The sequence below is a fragment of the Xiphias gladius genome, chromosome 5, assembly GCF_016859285.1.
Source record: "Xiphias gladius isolate SHS-SW01 ecotype Sanya breed wild chromosome 5, ASM1685928v1, whole genome shotgun sequence".
In the NCBI taxonomy this organism is placed as follows: Eukaryota; Metazoa; Chordata; class Actinopteri; order Istiophoriformes; family Xiphiidae; genus Xiphias; species Xiphias gladius.
In genome coordinates this window covers 22,846,793-22,868,686 of record NC_053404.1, presented here as the reverse complement: position 1 = coordinate 22,868,686, position 21,894 = coordinate 22,846,793, and the positions used below count along the sequence as shown (strand labels likewise).

General features: G+C 46.8%; 3 protein-coding genes across 11 annotated transcripts in view; 1 reads left to right on the top strand and 2 right to left on the bottom strand.

Moving 5' to 3' along the window:
* The window catches only part of LOC120789870 (NACHT, LRR and PYD domains-containing protein 12-like), a 1,168,582-nt gene that overhangs the window by 194,547 nt on the left and 952,141 nt on the right, over positions 1–21,894 (top strand). The window lies entirely within an intron of this gene.
* nub1 (negative regulator of ubiquitin-like proteins 1) lies at positions 906–14,279 on the bottom strand. 5 transcript variants are annotated; one of them, XM_040127068.1, is made up of 16 exons: positions 14,153–14,279; positions 12,033–12,154; positions 11,660–11,827; positions 10,424–10,491; positions 10,237–10,301; positions 9,065–9,232; positions 8,798–8,886; positions 8,543–8,649; positions 7,675–7,861; positions 6,739–6,846; positions 5,705–5,857; positions 4,939–5,085; positions 3,859–3,939; positions 3,343–3,544; positions 2,682–2,823; positions 906–2,649 (listed from the first exon to the last, which is right to left on the bottom strand). In XM_040127068.1, coding segments are annotated over exons 2-16 (1,803 nt in total). In that variant the 5' UTR covers positions 12,150–12,154; positions 14,153–14,279; the 3' UTR covers positions 906–2,648. The 5 variants fall into 5 exon arrangements, with proteins under 5 accessions (XP_039983002.1, XP_039983001.1, XP_039983005.1 ...); XM_040127067.1 differs by having other exon boundaries at positions 906–2,823; XM_040127071.1 differs by lacking the exon at positions 14,153–14,279 and adding an exon at positions 13,985–14,137 and having other exon boundaries at positions 906–2,823.
* LOC120789899 (uncharacterized protein C9orf152-like) lies at positions 14,577–20,251 on the bottom strand. 3 transcript variants are annotated; one of them, XR_005707472.1, is made up of 6 exons: positions 20,176–20,251; positions 19,863–20,080; positions 18,343–18,519; positions 15,872–16,070; positions 15,026–15,731; positions 14,577–14,931 (listed from the first exon to the last, which is right to left on the bottom strand). XR_005707472.1 is itself a non-coding variant. In XM_040127101.1 (5 exons), exons 3-5 carry the CDS (start codon positions 18,425–18,427, stop codon positions 15,110–15,112), a joined length of 906 nt encoding a protein of 301 aa, XP_039983035.1. In that variant the 5' UTR covers positions 18,428–18,937; positions 19,863–20,080; positions 20,176–20,251; the 3' UTR covers positions 14,577–15,109. The 3 variants fall into 3 exon arrangements, 2 of the variants coding, with proteins under 2 accessions (XP_039983035.1, XP_039983034.1); XM_040127101.1 differs by having other exon boundaries at positions 14,577–15,731; positions 18,343–18,937; XM_040127100.1 differs by having other exon boundaries at positions 14,577–15,731.

Sequence of the window (21,894 nt, the reverse complement as noted above, 5' to 3'; positions counted from 1 at the left end):
CTCTCTGTCTCTCTCTCTCCCTCCCCCCCTCTCTCTGTCTCTCTCTCTCTCCCTCCCCCCTCTCTCTCTCCCTCCCCCCTCTCTCTGTCTCTCTGCCCCCCTCCTCTCTCCCTCCCCCTCTCTCTCCCTGTCTCTCTCTCTCCCCCTCTGTCTCCCTCTTCTGCCCCCTCCCTCTCTCTCCTCCCCCCTCTCTCTCTCTCTCTCTCTCCCTCCTCTCTCTCTCTCTCTCTCTCTCTCCCCCCCCCCCCCCTCCCTCTCTCTCCTCCCCCCCCCCCTCCCCCCCCCCCAAATGAAAACAAAACTGCCTGTCGTGATCCCCCCCAAATGATTATGATTATTGGTGGAACCCTGCTGTGCGCGTGCGCGTGCGCGTAGCACGCCTGTGAAATCCAGATGGTGAGGAAACAGGGTACTTCACTGAGAGTTTCAGTCGACGGAGAAAAAGTATCAGTTGTTTGTTTGTCAGTCATAATTAAAAAAACCAACCTTTTGTATCATAATTTACACACAGTCTGTTGTTGGCATTAAAACAGCCGTAACACAATTAAGACGAACAATGAAAGCTTTATTTGTAAAGCACGTTAACAACACGCTGAATGTGTTTAAGGGTTTTTTCTCTCACGACTCTGACTTGTTGTCTCACCATGGCTCCGTTATAAAGTTAGTTTCATTTTTTTGGTGTTAATCTGAGTTCTGCAGGGTAAGATGGCCGAGGATCCCCGGTCTGCTACAGCAGCGCCCTTCCTGCGTTTAATAAGAACGCAGACAGAAAACTAGAACGGCGCCCAGCATACACCAGACTTCAGAGGAAAAAAATTCAAATTCAGAGGGAATGATCCAGATCCGCCCCAGAACGTAATGGGTTCTTCCCTGGTCCGTGTCCCGTTCCTCCAACAGGTTCGGTCCAAGAGTCGGTAATAAAAGCGAATCGCCGACCTGAGACCAGGTGACAGGCAGCAGAGGACGAGTACTGAGAGGTGAGTCACAGAGGGGACGGGCGTTCAGTTCTTAGGTGACGCCGCAGATTGTTTCATGAGACTTAGAAACTTTTCAGAAGAAAGTTTTGATAGTTAAACTCTCTGAGAACTTTATTTGGCTCCTTCACGCGACCCAATCATGGTTTGAATGTCACAGCCGGTCTGAGTGCTGGTGACGACCATGTGCTTCCCTCTGTGGTCGCAGTTCACCATCTTCTAATGGCTACTTCCAGCAGGATAATGCTCCGTGTCACGAAGCAAAAGTCGTCTCAAACCGGTTTCCTGAACATGTCGTTGAGTTCAGTGGCCTCCCCGGTCACCGGATCCGGATCTGGTAGAACACCTTCGGGACGAGGTAGAACGGGAGATTGGCGGCATCAACGTGCAGCTGACAAATCTGCGGCAATGATGCGATGCAGTCACGTCCACATGGACCAGAACCTCAGTGGAAAATTACCGACATCTGGTGGAATCCAGGCCACGGAGACCTGAGGCTGTTTACGGAGCAGAGGGAGGAACCACCCGGTCGTAGTGAGGTGTTCCTAATAAAGTGCTCGCTGGGTGTAAGTAGCAGCGGTTTTTACGTCTCGCCGACGGGGAGGGCCGTCTGACCGGCTCCAGTGCTGAACCTGGACTGAGAGGGGACCTGCTTCAACAATCACAATCAATGGCTGGTTGTTATTATGAGGAACTGTGAGCGGACCGAGCGTGTGCCGCGTGTCGGCAGAGGACACGGGAAGACGAGGACGTCGTGCATCGGTGTACAAAATAAGAGCATGAGATCAATGCGAAAGTAAAAGTACAATTAAAACTGTGGAGGTATGAGCCGGTTCGGCCGAGGAAGAACTGGTCCCACCTGGTTTGAACCTTCATTTTCTTTATTGGCTCCATCAACATGAGACAAACCACACGGAACTCAACATTAACATGAAGTTCATTTCAAATCAGATCACAAACTGCTGCTTTGTCACAAACATAACACGGAAGTCTGCTTATTGTATCAGAGCAACAATAAAAGAGGTTCAGGTTTCCTGAACCTTAAGTCTCGCTTCAAAGCAGCAGACATTCGTTTGCTTTATCAACAAAAAAACCAAACCAAAAAAAATCCAGTCAAGCAGCTACAGAAAGATACCTAATGATTTAATTTAGAAAAGAATATTTATACATTTAGAAGGAAAAATACTAAGAAACAGCAGAGAAATGAATCTTGTTTTCAAATAAAGTCAGGGTGCTGCTTTTCTCAAACTGAACTTTTTCCATGATAAACAAAAACCCCGGGACAGCAGCCTGAAGGACCTTGATTCAGGAGCTTTGAACTAACTTCAGAGTCACGAATTCAACCCATAACCAGATGTGGTCCAACAAGGTTCATTTCTTCAGCAGACACAACGGCTCGGAAGCAGCTGAACTGTTAAGGAAAACAAGACTTTTTCCACTAATGATTTTAGTTTGTCAGGACGGCCATAAAGAGAGAACCTGATTATTTCGGAGGTGAAGCCGCCGTTGGTCGGCGCGGAGAGTGCTGCCTCGTGGTTTGACGTCTCGCCTGTGCTTTGGCACGTCGCTGTGACGTTTTTCAACTTTATGACTGAAGTAACTGCAGAAAACAACGCTTTCATGCTTTAAGTTGCTATCGGAGGGCAGATAAAGCACTGTGTGTGTGTGTGTGTGTGTGTGTGTGTGTGTGTGTGTGTGTGTGTGTGTCACACGGTGTGTGCGGAGCCTCGGTTCAGGTAGCTCTTTATGGTGTCCATGAGCTCGCTCTCCTCCTCCAGCGTCAGGTCGAGATAGTCCTCCTCGTGACGGGAGATGTCCTCCAACACTTCGCTCACTAGCTCGTCGTCCTCTGAAAACAGAGGAGGAAATGTTGATGAGTTATTCCTCCAAATTGCTAAAATGACGTCCTCTTCTGTGCTTTCTCAGATGGACGTGCTGATTTTGGGTCCTCGAAGACCTAAATCAAAGCGTCAAACTAAAGTTCTCACCTTCGCTCCATTAGAACCTTCTCTAATTTCCCCTTTTTTCTCCCCAATCGCTATTTAACAAAATCAGATTGTCATTTCAATATCCGATTTTGTTTCCGACATTTAATTATGGCCCAATTGTTGTGAGTGCTACGATGTAATAAAAGCCTATTTTCCGTTTTCCCTTCTACTCTCACTTGTTTGAGAGCAGCAGAAGAAAAGTGAAGAAAGCCCAACACACTGTCTCGTTAACTTCAGCTTCCTCAGGAGCTGAAATAACCAGAATGACGACAAGAGCAGTTTTTATTTTAACAATAACAAACCAGAAGTGCAGTCAGATTTATTCAAATCCAGCTTGAATCCGACTTTATACAAGGACACTTTGACTTTCTGTGTTTTACCTGTGAAGTTGGAGGAGGTGGTGGGCTCCTCCGAGGAGGGGGAGGTGGAGGAGGAGGTGGAGGTGGAGGTGGAGGTGGAGGTGGAGTGCGGGGAGAGGACGCCCCCGTTGTCCAGCAGCAGCTGAGTCGCTGATTGGACGTCTCCGCCCGTCAGAGCAAGAGCTGCTTCAGACGCGCCCCTCTCGAAACCCAAATACAACAACTGCAGAGAGACAGAGACAAAGTTCGGTTCAACAACCTGGAGAAAACCCGATCTGCATCATCATTTTCTCAGCAGCTCTCCGGCGTCTGTGTCCAGGTGTCTTTTCCCTGAAGACACAAACATCCTCAGCTTCAGGTCCCTGCAGTGCGTCAGTCTTCTCCTCTAAGACTATTTGACCTCTGAGAACTGAACATTTCATGTAATCACCTGCTGCAACCGACACTTCTGTCCTGTTACTGGAAGATTTGCAGCGAAAAACAACAAAAGCGCCCCGAGTACAGCAGAACATGCATATGTTGAGTAAGGTGGTGTACCTGCTCCACCCTCTCCGGACTCACCGCCCCCTCCGTGTTGTTATTGGTGGCCTGAGCAGCCGCACTGGAGTCCTGGAGGATCTGAAGACAATACAGAGTCAGAAAAACATCGGTGTCCATTGCAGGGCGGCATTTCTATACACACAGAGTTCGGATCCGGGAACAGCTGCTGCCTGTTATTTTACCTTTATGGTTGATGATCTGAGGAAGTTTTCGTTTGAACCAGACGCGTCACTTTATTTTTTAACAAAATCATTTGAACACAAGGTTCACTTTCTGGTTTTTTCCAGATTTTGAGCTAATCTAAACCAAACTAGATCTTCAGCTGAGACTATTAGTTGTTGCATCGTAGGCAGCCAAGTGTAGCCGCTGTTTTTTTTCTTAGCCGCGGGAAGGTTTTAGGAGGCAACTTGTCGACGGCGTGTGCCGAGCGTGTTACGGCCTAGTTCCAGTCTTTTTTAACCCGGTGTATTTCCGATGAACGTGATTACTGCGTCTCCATGAGTCGTGCTTGCTTTGCCATCTCTCCCCTCGGCTCCAGAGACTCGGGGAAACGGAGACCGTAACCTCGGTGAAATTTGGTTAGCGGGTGGACGGCGGTCAGATACGGGCGTTTAGATGCCACGTGTGCATCGGCGTGTGAATGAGTGCGTGTAGCCAGGAGTACCCTTTGTACACACACACAGTACAGTATCAACCGTGGACCGTGTAGCTTGTACAAATTCAAATGAGGGTCGGAGTAACGAGCTCCGGCCTGTGTGTTGTGTTGTGTGATGAAGAGGATGAAGAGAGGGTGAGAACGGCTAGCAAAGGACAAGCTAATTCATCAGTGGGTTGGTTCATGTTGTGGCTGTAATAAACCCTGCAGCCTCTAGGGGGCATCAACAGGACTTCAGACTTTCTGTTGTTTTCCTAATTTTTTGTAGTTTTTCTTGTGAAATACTCCTCAGGTTTCAGGCCGTTGTCCTCCTCTGATAAGGAGTTCATAAGCACAAAAGGAGACGTCTTTCTGACAGCACAGTGAGGAGGCACTGTTTTGTTAGAGACACAAGACGGACGGACGGACAGGGAGGAACTGACCTCGCAAGCTTTGTTGAGGTCTCCGTCAGCGCGGTGCAGAGCTCTGGCGGCGTCTCTCCGGGAGTATCCCAGCTCCATGAGGCTGGCGATGTCCTCAACCCTCCTCCTCCTCCTCTGCCTCTCCCTCTGCTTCAGCTCCTCCCGCTCCTGAAAAACGCAAAAACAAAAAAAACAGGACCACGCTGATCATCAGACCCAGTGTTTGCTAAACATACAAATACAAATGAAAGGCAATAATGATGGATCCCAAAACCCATGAGATCAAAAGGATGAAATAAGATTGATAAAATATAGAGAGAGAAACAGTAAAACTGCCATTTTCCTGAAGCCCAGTTTTGTCTAATCAACAGTCCAAAACCCCCAAATGATCAGTTTGCTGTCCACATAAGATCAAAAAAAGAAATAAAAACAGGCAATCCTCGCAATCAAAAACTGGAACTACATAACGTTTGGTATGAAAACAGTCACAGATTAATCTTCTGTTCATCAACTGATGGACTTGGTTCTTTAGCTCTAATAGTTTTCTTTTTCTGACTCTACATATGTTTGACATGTAAGTATAGGCTTGTATTGCAATCTTTGTGAGGGTGCTAAGTTTTAAACCATCATCGTGAGGACATTTCAAAGGGCTGCTTGAAGGGTAAGACCTGGTTTTAGGGTTCAGGTTAGGATCAGGTTTGGGTCAGGGTCAGGGGCCGGGGGGTCAATAGGGAGCCAATGAAGGTCCTACCACGTACAGAAAGACAAACCTCTGCGTACGTGTTACCTGTCTGCGGTTGCTGATGTGGATAGCGGCCTCTTGCAGGTCCCCCCGACAGGCTCTGAGTCCGAGCCGGGCCTCTCTCTCCGAGAAACCCAGAGCCATCAGCTGAGCCATTTTCTCCGAGTCCAGACACAGACGGCTGTAGAGAGACTCCACCTGAAAACACACGCAACGGCTACGTCAGCTCAAACAGAGCGCGGCCGTATGAAGAAGGTGGTTCCACATTTATATGAAAGCTGGTCCCCGGGCACTAAAGATTCCCCCCAGGACCTGATTCTGAACTGAATCCGGTTCTAAAAGAGAAAGATCCCAGAGCCCTTCTTTAAGGTCAGTCCTTATAACTAGGTTGGCAGCGGATGGCTCCCGGGGAGACCCTCCAAAGGCCCTGCCCAGAGAACAACCCACGGTGCCGACGCGTCCTTCTCGCCGTGCTGCGTGAATCGTAAAGAGATGATCCATCGCACCGAGTTTTCGATTCTCCAGGGAACTAGCAACTCTCAGACAGAATTTGCAGCTAATTGGGCAAATAGCAAATTCTTAGGAAAAGCTAAAAAGTCAACTGTATGTAATTGATAGGCCTAATCAACCACGTTCCTCGAAGATTTGGCAAGTTCTTTTCAGGCTGAGAGGGCAGCCACCCCTCCCCATCCAGCAGAACTGATACGAGTATCGATGGGGCATCGGACCGATAAGGAGTATCCACGAAATCCTGACGATCCCCACAAAGCCAGCTGGACAGCAGCGGCCTGTGACGCGGGTTAGGGTACAAAGGGAGCCAGGAGATGCTGGGGGCACGGCTTCACCCTGCTGCCGGGAGACAAACACTGCACCGACTGCACACCAGTTTTTGAAGTTAAACAACCGAGACGTATGTAGCTGCATGTTTACTGCACAGACAGGACACTGGGACACTGAGTTGCCCAAAACGACATACTACTCCTTTAACTGCGAATCATGTGCTCAGTATTTGTAGCTGCTGGGACGATAAATCAATGAAGCAGCGCTCTCTTCGGACTTCGGCTGCGCAGTGAACTCACTTTGGAGAGCTGGTGTCGGGCCTGAGCGTCGTTTCCTTCGATGTAGGAGAGGAGACTCTGGAGGAGATACAGCCGGAGAAACAACACCTCCTCTCTGCCCGTGTTACCCTGACAACACACACATGGACACGTGTAAGACAACACGCACTGACAATAGAAATAACTGTTCAGATTACAGCTGTGTCTAGATTCTTTCTCAAAAGGCTCATGAGAATTTTACCTCTCCTGTTTCTGTACAGACAGTTTATGAACAAACACACGCTTGTTGCTGCTTTGTGTTGTGTTGACACATCTTTTATTGATGTCTTGCTATCGTGGAGCGTAGTGTTAATTTTGATGTGTTAAAAACAATATACACTTTGTTTGTTTTTTTTATGAGAGAGGACAAGTTTGCAAAAGTGAGACAAACAGAAACGTGTCCTTCAACAGACGACATCTGTCTATGAAGCTAAAATGTGTTTATAGATTAAATATTAATGTATTTACTTACTGACCAGAACAGTTGGCCTGATAGATGAATTTTGCTTTAGTAGTTCTGTAGTATTGTAATAATAAACTGGACCTTAATGAACTCCTTCACTTGGATGTAAAGTGACCACAACTCCCACACTGAATTAAAAATGAAAAAATTAGAGTTTTTGTTCGACTTTTGAAAGCATCTGCAGGCCCCTTCATGTCTGGCGTTGTGGAAATAAACTACTTCTAATACGATTAGTGTATCGGCATAAAATAAATCAGTAGCAATTTGAAATTTTTGAATAATTAATTGATCATTGAAGTCATTACTGTCCCAAATGTTCAGTCTCCAGCATCTGCAGAGTGATTATTTGCTACTTTTGCTCTGTTTTAAATCCCGGTGAAGCCAATATCTTTGATTGTTGAACATTTTGACCGCTGTCTCGTGTCTCCGGGTGTTTCCGTTTCATGTTGTTTCACCTTGATCATGAGCAGCCTCTCCCGCTGTTCTCCGTAACACTGAAGGAAACAGTCCTCGGCTCTCTGCAGGCGGCTCTTGCCGTCCTCCAGACAGGACAGAGCCTCCAGAGCTCGGTAACACCACACAATGTCCAGCTGCAGGACGGCGTAGTTATCCACCGCGTTGAGCAGAGCCGAGTCGCACTTACTGTGCAGAGAAACACATTTCAAGTCGAGCTAAGACAACACTTCATATCTGCTGTAATCTGTGCCGGAAACTTCCGTCGTGCGGTTTTTTATATGTCTTCTATTCCTCTTTCTCTAGAAGCACCTCCAGACTCTGAAAGCGGCTGTGAAACTGTTTGAGAGGCCGACGGGAGACGAGACAGAGACAAATCATGTCACGTCATCTCAACGGTCGCTTTATGTGCTGACCTCACTGGACCTGTCAAAGTAGGAGTGGTAGAATACCTGGGGGGGGGTTCTATCCGTCTCATTGTACTGGACCGTTGTGGGCCGTGGCGCATCATTGAGCAGGACTGATTTATGCTCACATCGCATTTAAAGTACCTCGACGTCCGGTGTTTTAATTCACTACATTTACAGCCACTTCGGCTTATTTCAGTGATGCTTTTAGTTTTCACTACCCTTGAAACTACCGATCTGACAAGTTCTACTACTGTTACTGCTACCACTTTGAGTACTACTACTTTAACAAAACTATTAACTACACGTAAAGCTGCTACTGGGACTACAAACGTCTTCCATCAGCGCTACTGCCGCTACTACTAGTTCTACTACTATTAACTATTACTACTATCTGTCGTCTGACACTTGAATTTGCAGAAACGCATGGAGATTAATCAGGATTGATGTCAGGTGCTGGTACCTGAACTGCTGGTCGGCCTGCAGCAGGTGACACAGAGCGTTGTCATACTGCTTCCTCTTCATCAGAGAACGACCTTTCTCGTGAAAACCCATGGCCAGGATCAGAGTCTGACAACACACACACATTTTATAGATGTAAAACAACGTGCTTTAACAAACACTATGAAGCTCAAGTTGTACCTTTTCGTACCTCGTCATCAACGAATTAAAACTAAATGGTGAAATGAACTAATTACTGATTAGATGCACCCTCTACCTTCCTCTTCTTGTGCGGGATCTTCAGCGGGTTCCCCCTCTGGTCAGCGATCTCCAGGAAGGGCGTGGTTTCTGGGTCCTCGCTGCCGTCTGACAAGCAGCATCACAGAGAGAAGCGCGTGGTTTACTAACCGGAGCAGGACTCGTCACACCCTATACTTGCTACTGAATCCAAAATTTTGGGGTCCCGCCATGGTGGAAATCATGACTTTGTGCGACGGAAGTTTTTTGAGAGATTTAAAAACACAGGCAGGCAGATTCGGAGTACCTCTCTCTGACAGGATCTGGAAGCCTTTCTGGGTCCTCTGGAGGCTCTCGCTCTGCTGCTTCTTCTTCTCCTCCTCCTTACTCATCTGTTGTTTCAACTCAGCATCGCTCACCTTCAGCACCATCATCTTACTGTGGTTCTTCACACCCTGCTCGTCCAGACGCTGGTCTGACGGGACCAAAACACACACACACACACGTTACAGACGGGTGGATGATACTGAAGCTCTGAGGCTGGTTTTGCTCCTGTGGGCCACCTTATCGACACACTGCGTCAGAGTTTCTGTCAAATGAAGAAAAGAACGTGACTGATGGCGCCCAGAGCCTCGAAGGTCCCCGCTGCTTCATTGACTTAGATTGTATTTAAAGTTTTGCAGCTGAACAACAAGAGAACTACAGATTTGATCAAACTTTCTATTGCCACATATGAGGCTAAAACAATTCAAATCGGTCAGGTGGCGTAGAGCCTCTGCCCTGGTCTTGAGGTGCTGCAGTAAGTTTTACAAACCACCAGATGTCGCTGTGTTTGCTTTGTGTGAAGCCCCGAAGAAGCCCCAAAGCCCCATCGGGCTTCCTCCGCCTGTCACTGGCGGACTCTCAACATGTGATCATGCTCAGATAAACATGACATCAAACAGTAAACTACAGTTACATTTTTACTTTCACTTTATCTGGTTCGTAGCCCATTGTGTGAGCGTGCTATTTTATTTGACAGTTATAACACATTTCTGTAAATCCAATTTTTGTTTGCTAGGGCTGTGACTAATGACTGTTTTGTCTAGGAAATATCAGAAATATGTGAGCCAAGGCAACATCCTCAAATGTCTTGTTCTGTCCAACTCTAAAAAGATTCAGTTTATTAAGACATAGGTAAAAGGAAAAGTTTTTACGTCATAAAAAACTGAAATGATTAATCAGTTACTTAATAAATTAGAACTGTTGTGGATTACATTTCTACCAGTCAAATAACTGACCGTATGTGATCAAGTAAAGCATCGAATCAGCCCTTTAGCAGCTGGAACCAGAGAATATTTGGCTTTTATTCTTGACAAACAATTGAAGAGATTAAACGAGTATGAAAATAGTTGCAGATTAATTTCCTGCTGATCGACTCATTGATTTATAGATCAACCGTCTGTTCCAGTATTTTACCTGCAGGACGACTGAACTCACCTACGGACAAAGTTTTCCCGTTCAGGATCAGTTTGATGTATTGGAGGCCGTACTCCGCTCCAATCCTGCAGCAGAGAAACAAACCCACTCAGCACTGTTTCTCTATAACCTGTCTGAAGGAAGAATCAAAACAAGAGCTGCACAGTTCTGTGTGTGTGTGTGTGTGTGTGTGTGTGTGTGTGTGTACCTGTCCACCACCTCCTGAACCAACATGTCCAGCCTCGTCTCCAGGTAGTTCTTCTTCGACTTTGGATCCTGAAAACAAAACACACACACACACACAAAATCTCTTTTACCATCAGCAATATTTGTTGATGTCTGACACGTCTTTTATGATTTGACATGTTTCTACAACAGACTGAAGTGGACGACAAAGATTAATCTTTTCTATGGAGTAGTGGTAGCGGCTGTGAATGGGAGACTCTTGACGGAACGCCAGGATCTGCCAAGTGAGGGTCACGTGACCGACGGAGGCAGTCGAAGAAAGGAAACGGTGAAGAAGTGCATAACACAACCGTCTTGGTCTCTACAGCAAAGAGTAAATCTAATAATCAGCCTGTGGACGGTCCGTTCTGGATCCTTTACTGAAGCTACAGGAAACACACGAGCAGTTCAACAGAGTGGATTTCACCTCAATCTGATCGGCTTCACAGTCCTGAATCAGGACCGTCAGTATTTGGGGGGAGTCAAAGATGCAGAATGTGTCAGATTCAGCTGACGGACATTTCGTATATTACGCTGCTCATCTCGTTTTCAGGTTGTAGCTACAGGGTCTGAGTAGGAATGAAGCTGCCACTAACAACTGGAGCGTTTCTGCCAACAAAATGAGATTAGCTATCTTTGATTTCCAGTTAATTTGGCCTTTTTACTTCACTTTCATGAGCACACAGCTGAGCTGGAGGAATTGCTGAAAGGTAAACATAACAAGAGTCGATGAGGGATTCGAAAGCTTTCAGATTTGATAAAGTGCTATTTCATTCCTTCACCTCTGTTTAGTTTTGACAGACTATGACTTGAACAGTGAAAAAATGTTGAAATGTTAGACTCATGATAGAAAAACCATCATCAAACCCACAGTCAGTGGTCTATGAGGCATGTGAGTCTCCTACCTGTGTGTATATTATATGGCTTCCTATATCTGCTAGTGAGCACTTTGGACCGCCTGCACGAAAAAAACTAAACAAAACATGCCTCTGTGGAGAACGGCTGCTGCATCAGTTTGGATTCACACGGATTCATCACAAAAGAAACAAAAGAAGATTATGTTACAGGACGTGAGAAGTTTGTAACTCTGAGTCTCCATGTGAATCCAGACTGGCTACAGCTGCCGTCCCACATGAAGGACTAGGACCCGCGGGTGTCGAGAGTTTGATCGTTTTCGTTGGGGTGCTTCTTTAAAAAGTGCTCCACCCTGTCCGTCTACCTTCCTGCTGTCTCTGGGCAGCAGCAGCTCCAGCGTTGCCACGTTGGTCTCTCTGTACGTCTTGTTTCCTTTCCCTCTCTTCACCGTCTGAACTCTGATGGACTCCAGAGCGCCCCCCACCTCCGACACAGACAGAAGCACCAGGGGGGCGTAGCGTTCCGCCAGCTCCTGATGTTAAAAAAATACAAAAAACAAAGTAAAAAAACTCTGAGTGGCACTGAGTGGAATAAAAAAAGTTTATGACCCTAATTAAGATCAGCTCCATTTAAAATTAAAGCTGGGACATGTAACATTATACACACACACACACACATTTATATGTTTTAAGGTGTTCTTAAGTAGTGTGGCTGTATCCATCTGTGCGTGAGCTGACCTGCATGTGCCGGCATCCCGGCTGGTTGTCGTCGTCGGTGAACGGGGGATTCCACAGCTGGATCCTCTCCTGCTTCAGCAGGTTCTTCAGCTTCGCCTCGGCGTTCTGCTCCGCCATCGTCTCTGGAAAACGAGAGCGAGAGAACAACCAGACGGGACTGAGAAGCGACGGGGGGGAAATGAGAAAGTGAAAGTTGCCGGAGGAATTCCCCTGCTAGATGGAATTTTTTTTTGTTTTTTTCACGGTGAGTCATTGCTGCTGACGGAAACTAGAGCACAGGGACAAACTCCAACCGACTCGGTTTAGCTGAATGAGATTTGATTTTTCTAGGACTAAAGGCCCTGGAGCGGTTGATGCCGACGTGGGGGTCATGACCACCTCACGGGGTCACAGGATACATCTGAACAGAGGAGCAGAAAAACAAACATGCTACTTCAAAAGAAAAGAGAAAGAAATTAGAGTTCTCCCCCACAGCGTTTCTTGTGAATTACTGGGGAATTTCACCCCTCCGGGAACCTGAACGTCATTTAATTAAACCAGTCTCAAGGAGGTGATTCACTTTTTAGTTGAAATGGTCACAACCTGCTGATGTACAGTCCCCGGGTCAGGTTCCTTTTAATGGGTCTGAGCTGAAACAGCAGGGAACCACTGCTCTGGCGGAAAACGTGTTCTCTTTTTACTTAGGCCATACATTGTCTTATCAGATTGTCTAAAACTCTCAAATATTGGTCTGAACAATCCAGCACGGTTCTAGACTCGATTCAAAGATCGGCATTTGTATTTTACAGCCTACTGGTTCTTCTGCTTCTCAACGGTGCCAAAATGTGCTTTTCAATTCAGGCACAATAAAGAAAAGTCACAGGCCTTATTATCTTTATAAAAATAAACTATATTTGTGTCAGTATAACTCGGTGTACTGGAGCACTCTACCACCGTCACGTTTTCCAAAATCCCTGTTGAACTTTTCCAGGGAAAACACACACGGAGACCGTACACATTACCGGAGGCGCTCTTTAAAGCGCCACTCCACCAATTTTCACAGTCCTACTCAGCTGGTGAAAACAGGTGTATTCTGTGTATTACAACGATTGCTCAGGTGACCAGTGACGGAGGAAGTATTCAGACGGTTTACTTTAAGTAAAAGTACTAATACCACACTGCCGAAATACTCACTTACAAGTAAAAGTCCTGTATTTAAAATCCTACTCAAGTATAATCAGGAAAATATTAAAAGTTAAAGTACTCAACGCAGAAAAATGCCTCTATGTTAATATATCATCTGATTATATCACGTTATTATTATTACTCATGCGTTAATATGTAAACATCATGTCCAACCGGCAGAACAGAACAAACCTCAAAATGATTAAAACGCGTTAAAGTGCTGGAAAAGCAGCATTTTCTCACATTTAAGAGGCTGGAACCATGAAATGTCTGGTATTTTCAAAGTGGAGGCCGACTGGCTTCCGATCAGTCGATTTATCGATGAATCCGTTATTGGTTTCGGTCTGACTTTAACTTGAAAACCGAGCGTCGCGTTGTAAAAGCTCTTTTGAATCCTTTCTTTGTAAAGTAACTACGTCTGTCAGATAAAGTAGTGCAGTAAAAAATAAAGTCCAATCTATCCGCTTCCGAGACGAGGTGGAGTAAACGTAGCAGGAGACGGAGAGACCCGAGTAAAGTTCTAGTACAACCAGCGCTTGACAGGACCGGAAAACGTTACCGATGTAACGTCTCTCTCCGAGCGGCCCCGAGCTCGACGGCCGGTCACGAACCGCAGCTCTCTCTCCGCGGACCTTCGGCGGGAGTCAGTGTCGGTTATCTGTTTAATGTCCGGTCGACACTTTCCGTCGCTCGGGCGAAGCTTTGTCACGGGTCACTGAGCGAGACGCAGACGGCCGCTGAACGACGCCGGCGGACCCTCCGCTAAACGCGCCGGTACCGACACTAACCACGGCAGCTGGAGCTTTAGCGCCGCCGACTCGCAGTTCCGGTCCAATTCGGCGAACATCTGCTGTCGACAGTCAAAAGTTAGCCGCTAGCTTCGAACAAAGATGGTTTCTCTGCGTTGCCTCCCCTGAATCGGCCGTTAGTCGCCGTTAAACGTTCCTGTGAGTTACCGTGATGTTGGGGGACACGACGTCAAAGAGCTCCGTGGCCTTGAACGTGTGTGCGAAGCCCCCCTCCGCCCGCCGACCGTCCACTTCTTCGGCTCGACAGTGTTGATGTTGTGGTGGGCGTCCGTCGCTTCCGTCGACGAGAGAGAGCGAGAGGGCTCACTCCGAGCACGTTTCACGGTCCGGTGAACGTAGCCTGCGCCCGCCGCGAAGCTCGGCGTCCGGCGCAGCCAGGAGGCTCGACCCCGACGCATAGACGATCTCCGATCGGCCACGGCGTCCTACGAGGGTCAAATGTCCTTCAGTTTCCTTTTTTTCTGCGAAAGTAAAGTGCGACAGCGCAACCCGAAGCGATAAACTCAACGTAAAATAAAATAAAGCTAAATTAGGAAAAACAATGCAAACACAAAGAGATAAAATACTGTATATTGTCTCTGTTTATTCACGTGACAAAGATGTGGCAAAGACAGAGAAGACGCTGAATGTATGCCGGTAAATAGACATAAAAATACAGCTCCGCTTTCCTCACACGTCCCCCCAGCTTCTGAGTCCTCTTTTTGTTTTTTCTTCGACACAGAAGCTGGTTTACAGCGAAACCTTCAGTTCCATGGATCACCCCTGACAATGTAACACTGGCCGGAACCGAGAAGAAGCCCGATTCTGGCCTAGTGAGCTGAGGCCTCGTCCCTTCTGAGCGAGCGATTTCACCTCAGCCCCAGATTTCGGTGATGAAGCGGGTGTTCCGGTATGGATCCGGATCAGTCCAGGAAAGATGGACAGAACTGAAAATGAGACCCAGCTTATGAGATGAAACAAAAGTAACCTAAAATTTTCCTACGAGAACAACTCTAGATTTTCAAAGAAGTAGTGGATTACATTGTTTAATTGTTCCTCAGTTACACGTGGTCTCCTATCATGAAACACACTGTGTGAAATCATTTGTGGTCCTTCTTGAGTCTCTCAGAAGGACGAGTACATCCCCAGCTTCTTGGCGGCCTCCGAGATCCTCGGGGTCCTCCTGTTGGGGAACGGGTAGTAGTTCTGGTTCTGGTGGACCCCTGAGGATGAGCCCAACCCCCCTACGCTCAGCTGCCTGGTAAACCTGAGGGCAAGGACCGAGTCCTTCCTGGAGTCCCTCTGTGCTGGGCTGCCTCTGGTCTGCTGGACGCCGTCACTGGTCTTTACATCCGTAGACCCGTTCTCCTTCAGGTCTTCGTGTAGGTTGGTGGCGGAGCTGCTGGGGGAGCAGGTGATGGAGACAACGGGGGTGGAGCTGTCATCGGAGCCGGTCAGAGAGCCGGGGGCCGAACTCTCCTGAGACTCGTCGGGAGGACCTTCTCCGGATCCGTCACTGGAGTTTTGCTCAGAAGCCCTTGGCGATCCAGTGACAGAAATCTGGACCGGATCCACCTTGGAACCACCGACGGAATCTCCTATGGACCCCTCTACTCTGAAGGGGTCCTCTTCTTTGCTGCTGTTGAAGGAGCTGCAGGGGGAATCTGACGTCGAATCCGCAGCCAGTTTTCTGCCCCTGGACTCCTGCTGCCAGCCGACGGCCTCATAGGAAGAAGTCGATGAACACCTGTAAAATAAAGACAGCAGCCTTAAAGATTTACTGTTAAACCAGGCTTATTTTAGTAAGTCAGGCTTACTGATGAGACAGTTTCACTCATTTTGAACTGCTGTTCAAGAGCGAACCAGGGCCGTGACGCCCACACCGACCCGGAGGAACCTGTGACGCTGGTGTTTGTCGCCGGGACCCGGACGGTAACGCCGGGGCAGGAGCGCCGGTGGAGGCCCAGGTGGACGTGCCAGGGGTCGCAGGTCGACAGGTCGGGGTCGACGGTTATGGCCGGCGGTGGCGACGTCAAACCCTGAGTGACGGGGATGATGCTGACGGCCTCCGACAGCTCCTCAGAGACTGCAGAGACAGACAGTCGTGAATTGAAAAAGAGGCCAAATTTACACACTGATTTTCACTGAAGTGTTCTGCACGTGAAAAGAGAGGGGGATGAAGCCGGAGGAAAAGAGGGATGAAGCCGGAGGAGAGAGGGAGAGGTGTCACGAGAAGATCTTTCCGCTCGGAAAATGGCGACTGACGATTAGTCGATTATCAGAATTGTTGCCGATGCGTTTGTCCAACGACCGAAGGAATCGGCAACAATTTGTTTTTTGTTTTCTTTTACACCAAGCTTTCCTCTAAATTTGTAACATGCGTTCACATTTTCCTTCATGTGCTTTGTAAAATTCGTTCTGATTTATTTGATGTAAAGCACTTTGACACCGTCTGTTTAAACACTCTCTACTCTGTAATTTCTTCTTTGATTTTTCATTTTTAATCCCTTTAATGTAAACTTCATTAAAGCTGCCTGAGTGTATACATTGCGCAACATAAATAAACCTGATTTATCTTTTTTTTTTCAAATTAATTATGTTCTATCCTTCATGGTCTTGACTTTGCATTAAAAAAACACAGAGAAACATTTTAAAGGGCGGGAAGCGGTGAGTTCATCCTCATCCTTCTGCATCAAAGTGCTGTTCAAACCTAAGAAACATCTGAAAGGAGGATGAAGACTCTAGGAGGGTTTCTAGACTTCACGTGAGACTCTATCTGGACACAAGAACACTTTTAAAAACTGCCACATCGGTCAGAGGGAATAAAAACTTGGACAGGAAACGTTATTGCTTGATCTTCAATGTAAAAGCACACAAACAACGGGAGAAGCCGACATTTAATCCAACATCCAGGTGTTAAATCACGGATTAAACTGATGTTAAACTAAAGCTGAGGAGCAGATTACATTGGCTCTACTAATTCAGCAGTTCTTAAAATATTATTTGGTCAATCTACCAGTTCATTGATGGAAAATTCATCCATCCATCATCATTTTTCGTCTTCCAACAATCCAAAACCAAAGGGATCCAGTTTGCTGTGATAGGAAACGGAGAAAAATTCTCACATCAGACAAACTGTGACCATTAAACGTTTGGCGGATAGTAACTAAGTACGTTTACTCGAGTACTGTAGTTTAGTACAGTTTCGAGGTACTTTAACCAGGTCGTTCCAATTTGTGCTACTTTACACGTTTGCCATCATCTCGTATATACACATATTTATATTTATATATGGATTTAGATTTATTTGATAGCTGGAGTTTGTGACTTGAATGGACACATTAAAGTGCAGTGGCAAACTTTTCAAGTTAGACGTAAAGGTGAAGTATTTCGGAGGTGATGCACCACTTGGCTGTTTCCTCACAAACACTGGTTCTCCGCCAAGCCGGAGGAGAGCCGCTCCGACCACGCACACACATCTCGCCCTCCGACTGGCTTCAAGCCACATGTGCGGGAACTGACCGCGCCTGAGTCCATGAGCTCTCGACCTGTGAGGAGAACCTCGACCTTTATGGAGGATTTTAGTCTCCGGGCGTTCGCCACCGTCAACTCCACACACTCCTCTCTGTTATTTGGACACACAGCACGGAACTGAAAGGAACCAAGTGCTCCTCATCTCTAATCATAAACAGACTCCCTACTGACAAACAGTTAAAAAAACCCATAAAACCGCTGGACGCATACACTTTCCTTTTATTTCAGCAAACAACTCCTTGGTTTGAATGCTTCACTGAACGTTTTCCTCATATGTATTCACCTGCATTTTCTTTTCTTTGAGTTGTTCTTGAGTTTTACTTTTGGCTTCTCATCTATTTTTCGTGTTTGTATGTTTATCTTGAACCTTTCCATTTATCATCATTTGCAGCAGTGATACTCGACTCCTGCAATGCTGCAATAAAAATGAAATAAAACCCAAGACATCAGGGGGACTGCTTTGACTGTAGCTAGGTTGAACGTTTTACATCGTGCTCTTGCTCCTTTCGCTTCTTCCACAAACGATCAGCGGGACCAGATTCAATGTGGCGTGCTTTTATTTTGAAATCTGCGACAGGAAGTGTCGGTTACCTGACAGTTACCTTGTCGTGATCCCGAACGGAGAAATAAACGAACTTCGCGGAGTTTAAAACCGACGTTTTCTCCCGAGAATTGCGGTTGTTGTTGTTGTTGTGTTTTTCTCCTGCAGCTCGGTCAATTTGCGCTTTTATTTCTAAGACGACTCTGTTTCCGGTCTACCTGACTCTGTCCCCGCCGCGAGCCTGACTCTCCGCAGGTACACGAACAGCCCGGTTCCCGCTCACCTTTCCTGAACAGGAGCACCTGAGTTTGTCTCCTCTGCCTCTCTCTGGTGCTCCTGTATTGTTCTCTGAGCAGGGAGACGTCCATGTTCCTCCTGTTCTCCTCTTCCTCTTCCTCTCCTGCTTCCTCCTCCTCCTCCTCCTCCTCCTCCCTGACCAGCCGCTCCTTCTTCCTGATCCCTGCAGGAGAGCAGACACCAGCCTCTAGAAACTCCACGAAAACACTGCGATGAACAGGATTACGATACGATTTCCCATTTATCTGCTCAGACCGACGGCACCTGGCGCCTCTGTAGCGTATTTATCTGACAGGGAATCATCACATGCATCAATCAATGATAAATCAGTTGCTGTGGATCCTGAAACAAACGATGTAACAGGAAAAACGCTCCTCGTTTAGGAAATGCAGACATTTTATGTACTTTTCTTTATTATTGTCCTTTTTGAGTCCTGGTGAGCTCGAGTCAGACATCGTCCTGACTGAGTCAGACCTGAACTCACAGACATGAAGCACATGTTGTCAGGTAGAGCGGGACGTCCACTTCCTGGGGACATCGTGACCTCTGGTGTCCCTCCAGAATAAAGCTCCAGAAACCCACTGAGAAACCGGAGAAAAATAAGAGGCTGCAGAACTTCATTCAGAATCTTCATGTTTTTAGGTTTCCTTCAGTATCACAGTGACCCAGTGAACGTTGTCTGAACGTCCACGGCTACACTGAGAACAGGAGCTGGTCACAGCTGGTTCAGCTGCTCTTAACGGGACAGTTTGACTAAATGGAAACTCATTAAAAAATTAAAATGATGGGGCTTCTAGGGAGCAGCTGTACCTCCCTGTAGTTGACATTACAACATAACATTTGATGAGCCGTTGCGTGGTCTCGCTCTCCCGATTTCATTTTTTTTCCATCGTCCTGTTGGCTCCCAAACAGGCCTGTGTGTCGGTGTCAGCATGTTTCCATCAGATCGGCAGAAACATTGTTAATTTGCTCCCCTTTCACACAAAAGTCAAATTTCCCTCTGAGCTGATAAAAAGCAGCAGAAGGAAAACACACACAGATCCACTTTTCTTTAAAGACGGACCCTCAGACCCTCAACATAAGCCCTCAGCCCATCTATCAGTCCCTCTATCAGTCTATCAGTCCATCTATCAGTCCATCTATCGGTCCATCTATGCAACATGAAGTATGATCCATCAAATATACACAAAATATGATCAGTGGATGAATTTGTTTTGTCTTCAAATGATTACGTATGATTTAGTGATGGTACTCAGTGGAATCACAGAATTAAATATAACGTGAGATTTTACCTGTGACTTACTGCACATAAGATTTAAAAAAGAATGAATCATTTGACATATTCAGAACCTTTCATTGTATTTTTCTCTTCACATGACGAGAAAAACAGGTGCTTTTTCACACTAACACCTGCAGATGTGATATTAAGCTGAAGACCGACTTAATGTTAATTCTGACACTATTTTCTGCTCACACATATTTATTTATATTCATATATAGTTTTACCCTCCAGCAGCTCCCCGCTGGGAGTCACGCAGCAGCAGCAGGAGCAGGACATCCTGTTGGCATCAGCGGCGACACACCTGCCGCAGGTGTTTTATTCCTCGTCGGTGAACCCAGCGTCTACTTCCTGCAGCATACGGGCTTGTGGTGCGTTTAGAACCCCCCCAGGAAGCGCCGGCAAACCAAAACCTGCTCCCAAAGTCCACTGAGATGCGTCCAGACTGGTTGAAAACCGCACACAAGAGGAATTAAATGTGAAGACTTGACTAAAATTAGTAGGAAAAAAAAGTGGCAGACACGTTTTCTGTGGTATTACCCTGTCGGACGGGAAGCTGGACTGATGGAATCACACGGACACACACACACACACAGCGCTGCATTATTCTCTGACTTTGATTGGTGTGTAAACAGTGAAGGACAATGTGCTGCGTTGACCTTTCTGTTCACACAACCACATCGGCTTGTTTGACGTGAGTGAAGAACAAACAGCCGTTATTCAGTCTGAGCGGACGTGGAACTGGATTAAATAACAGGCTGAGGAGATTAAACTGTGAGGCTGCGGCTGCAGGATGTCTGACACTGAGAGAGGACATATCACCGACTGTCACTGACTCGCACACTGCACGCCAGTTTATACCAGTAATTACCCGGTTTAGACCAGTTTATATCAGTCCAGACCTGTTTGTACCAGTACATCCCATTTTAGACCGATTTATTTCAAGTCAGTTTATACCAGTACGTCCCAGGTCAAAAGAGTTTTTACTAGTTACTACCAGTATGAACCAGTTCCTGTCGGGTCAAACTGGTCAGTAAAACAGTTAATACAAAGTCATACCAGTCCACACCAGTTAAAAGGTCAAGGGTCAAAGCACTTTGTAACTTATCAAGCCACATAAAACCAGTTCATACCAGGTTAAACCAGTGCATACTGGTTCATGCCTGGTCAGCTAGTTCATGCTATGCTTCAACCCAGTTTATTCCTGGTCAAACCAGTTTAGAGTCGTTCAAACCAGGTGGGACCAGTTCTTCCTCGGCCGAACCGGCTCATACCTCCACACAGTTTTAATTGTACTTTTACTTTTGCATTGATCTCATGCTCTTATTTTGTACACCGATGCACGACGTCCTCGTCTTCCCGTGTCCTGCTACTTACACCAAGCGAGCACTTTATTAGGAACACCTCACTACGACTGGGTGGTTCCTCCCTCTGCTCCGTAAACAGCCTCAGGTCTCCGTGGCCTGGATTCCACCAGATGTCGGTAATTTTCCACTGAGGTTCTGGTCCATGTGGACGTGACTGCATCGCATCATTTCTGCAGTTTGCTAGAAACGGTTTTAAACCCCCACCCTTTGCCTCGCTCCAGTTTTATCTCGGAGGTCTACAGAGGGTTCCTTGGACTTCATGTCTTGGTTTTTGTCCTGACACGCAGTATGAACTGTGGGACATTACACCGTATACAGAGGTGTGTGTGCCTTTCTAAACTGTGTCCGATCGATTCGGTTTGCCACGGGTGGACTCCAGTCAGGTTCGAGACTCATCCCAAGGACGATTACAGCAAACAGGATCCACCGGACCACAGTCTGGAGCCTCGGCAAAGGGTCCGAGTACTTTAGTAAATGAGAGATTCCAGTGTCTGGTTTTCCTGCTTTCTTGAGGAACTTTTCCAGGGGACATGGCATCAGTTTATGATGTGCGTCGTGACGACGATCGTAGATGAGCCTTAGTAAAAGTTGAACAGAATGAGGCCGCGCCTTCCCCTGCACAGTCACCTGTAACACCTGCTTCATTCCCGCTGTTGAAAGTCACTTTCCGTGCACCGGTGTAACAGACGAGACACTGTAAAGTAAAGGTGTTAACTGTTACAGTCACCTGTCGACAACATTCAGTAGTTACACAACAACTGGTTAATGGCTCTTAAGGATGTATTACTTGTTGATTTGAATGTTTCGTATACACAAGCACACACACACACACACACACACACACACATATAATCAGTTGTTTGCATGTAGCAAATGCTGAGCTCCTCCGACA

Coding starts and splice junctions, on each gene's coding strand:
- nub1 (XM_040127067.1), bottom strand. CDS start 12,149: ATGGCGGAGCAGAACGCCGAGGCGAAGCTGAAGAACCTGCTGAAGCAG. Junction 9,233..10,236: donor CGGGAAAACTTTGTCCGTAG/GTGAGTTCAGTC, acceptor TGGTCCCGTCAG/ACCAGCGTCTGGACGAGCAG. Junction 3,545..3,858: donor GTCCGGAGAGGGTGGAGCAG/GTACACCACCTT, acceptor GTCTCTCTGCAG/TTGTTGTATTTGGGTTTCGA.
- LOC120789899 (XM_040127100.1), bottom strand. CDS start 19,914: ATGTCCTGCTCCTGCTGCTGCTGCGTGACTCCCAGCGGGGAGCTGCTG. Junction 18,520..19,862: donor CAGCGGGGAGCTGCTGGAGG/GTAAAACTATAT, acceptor GCTCTCCTGCAG/GGATCAGGAAGAAGGAGCGG. Junction 15,732..15,871: donor AGCGTCACAGGTTCCTCCGG/GTCGGTGTGGGC, acceptor TTTATTTTACAG/GTGTTCATCGACTTCTTCCT.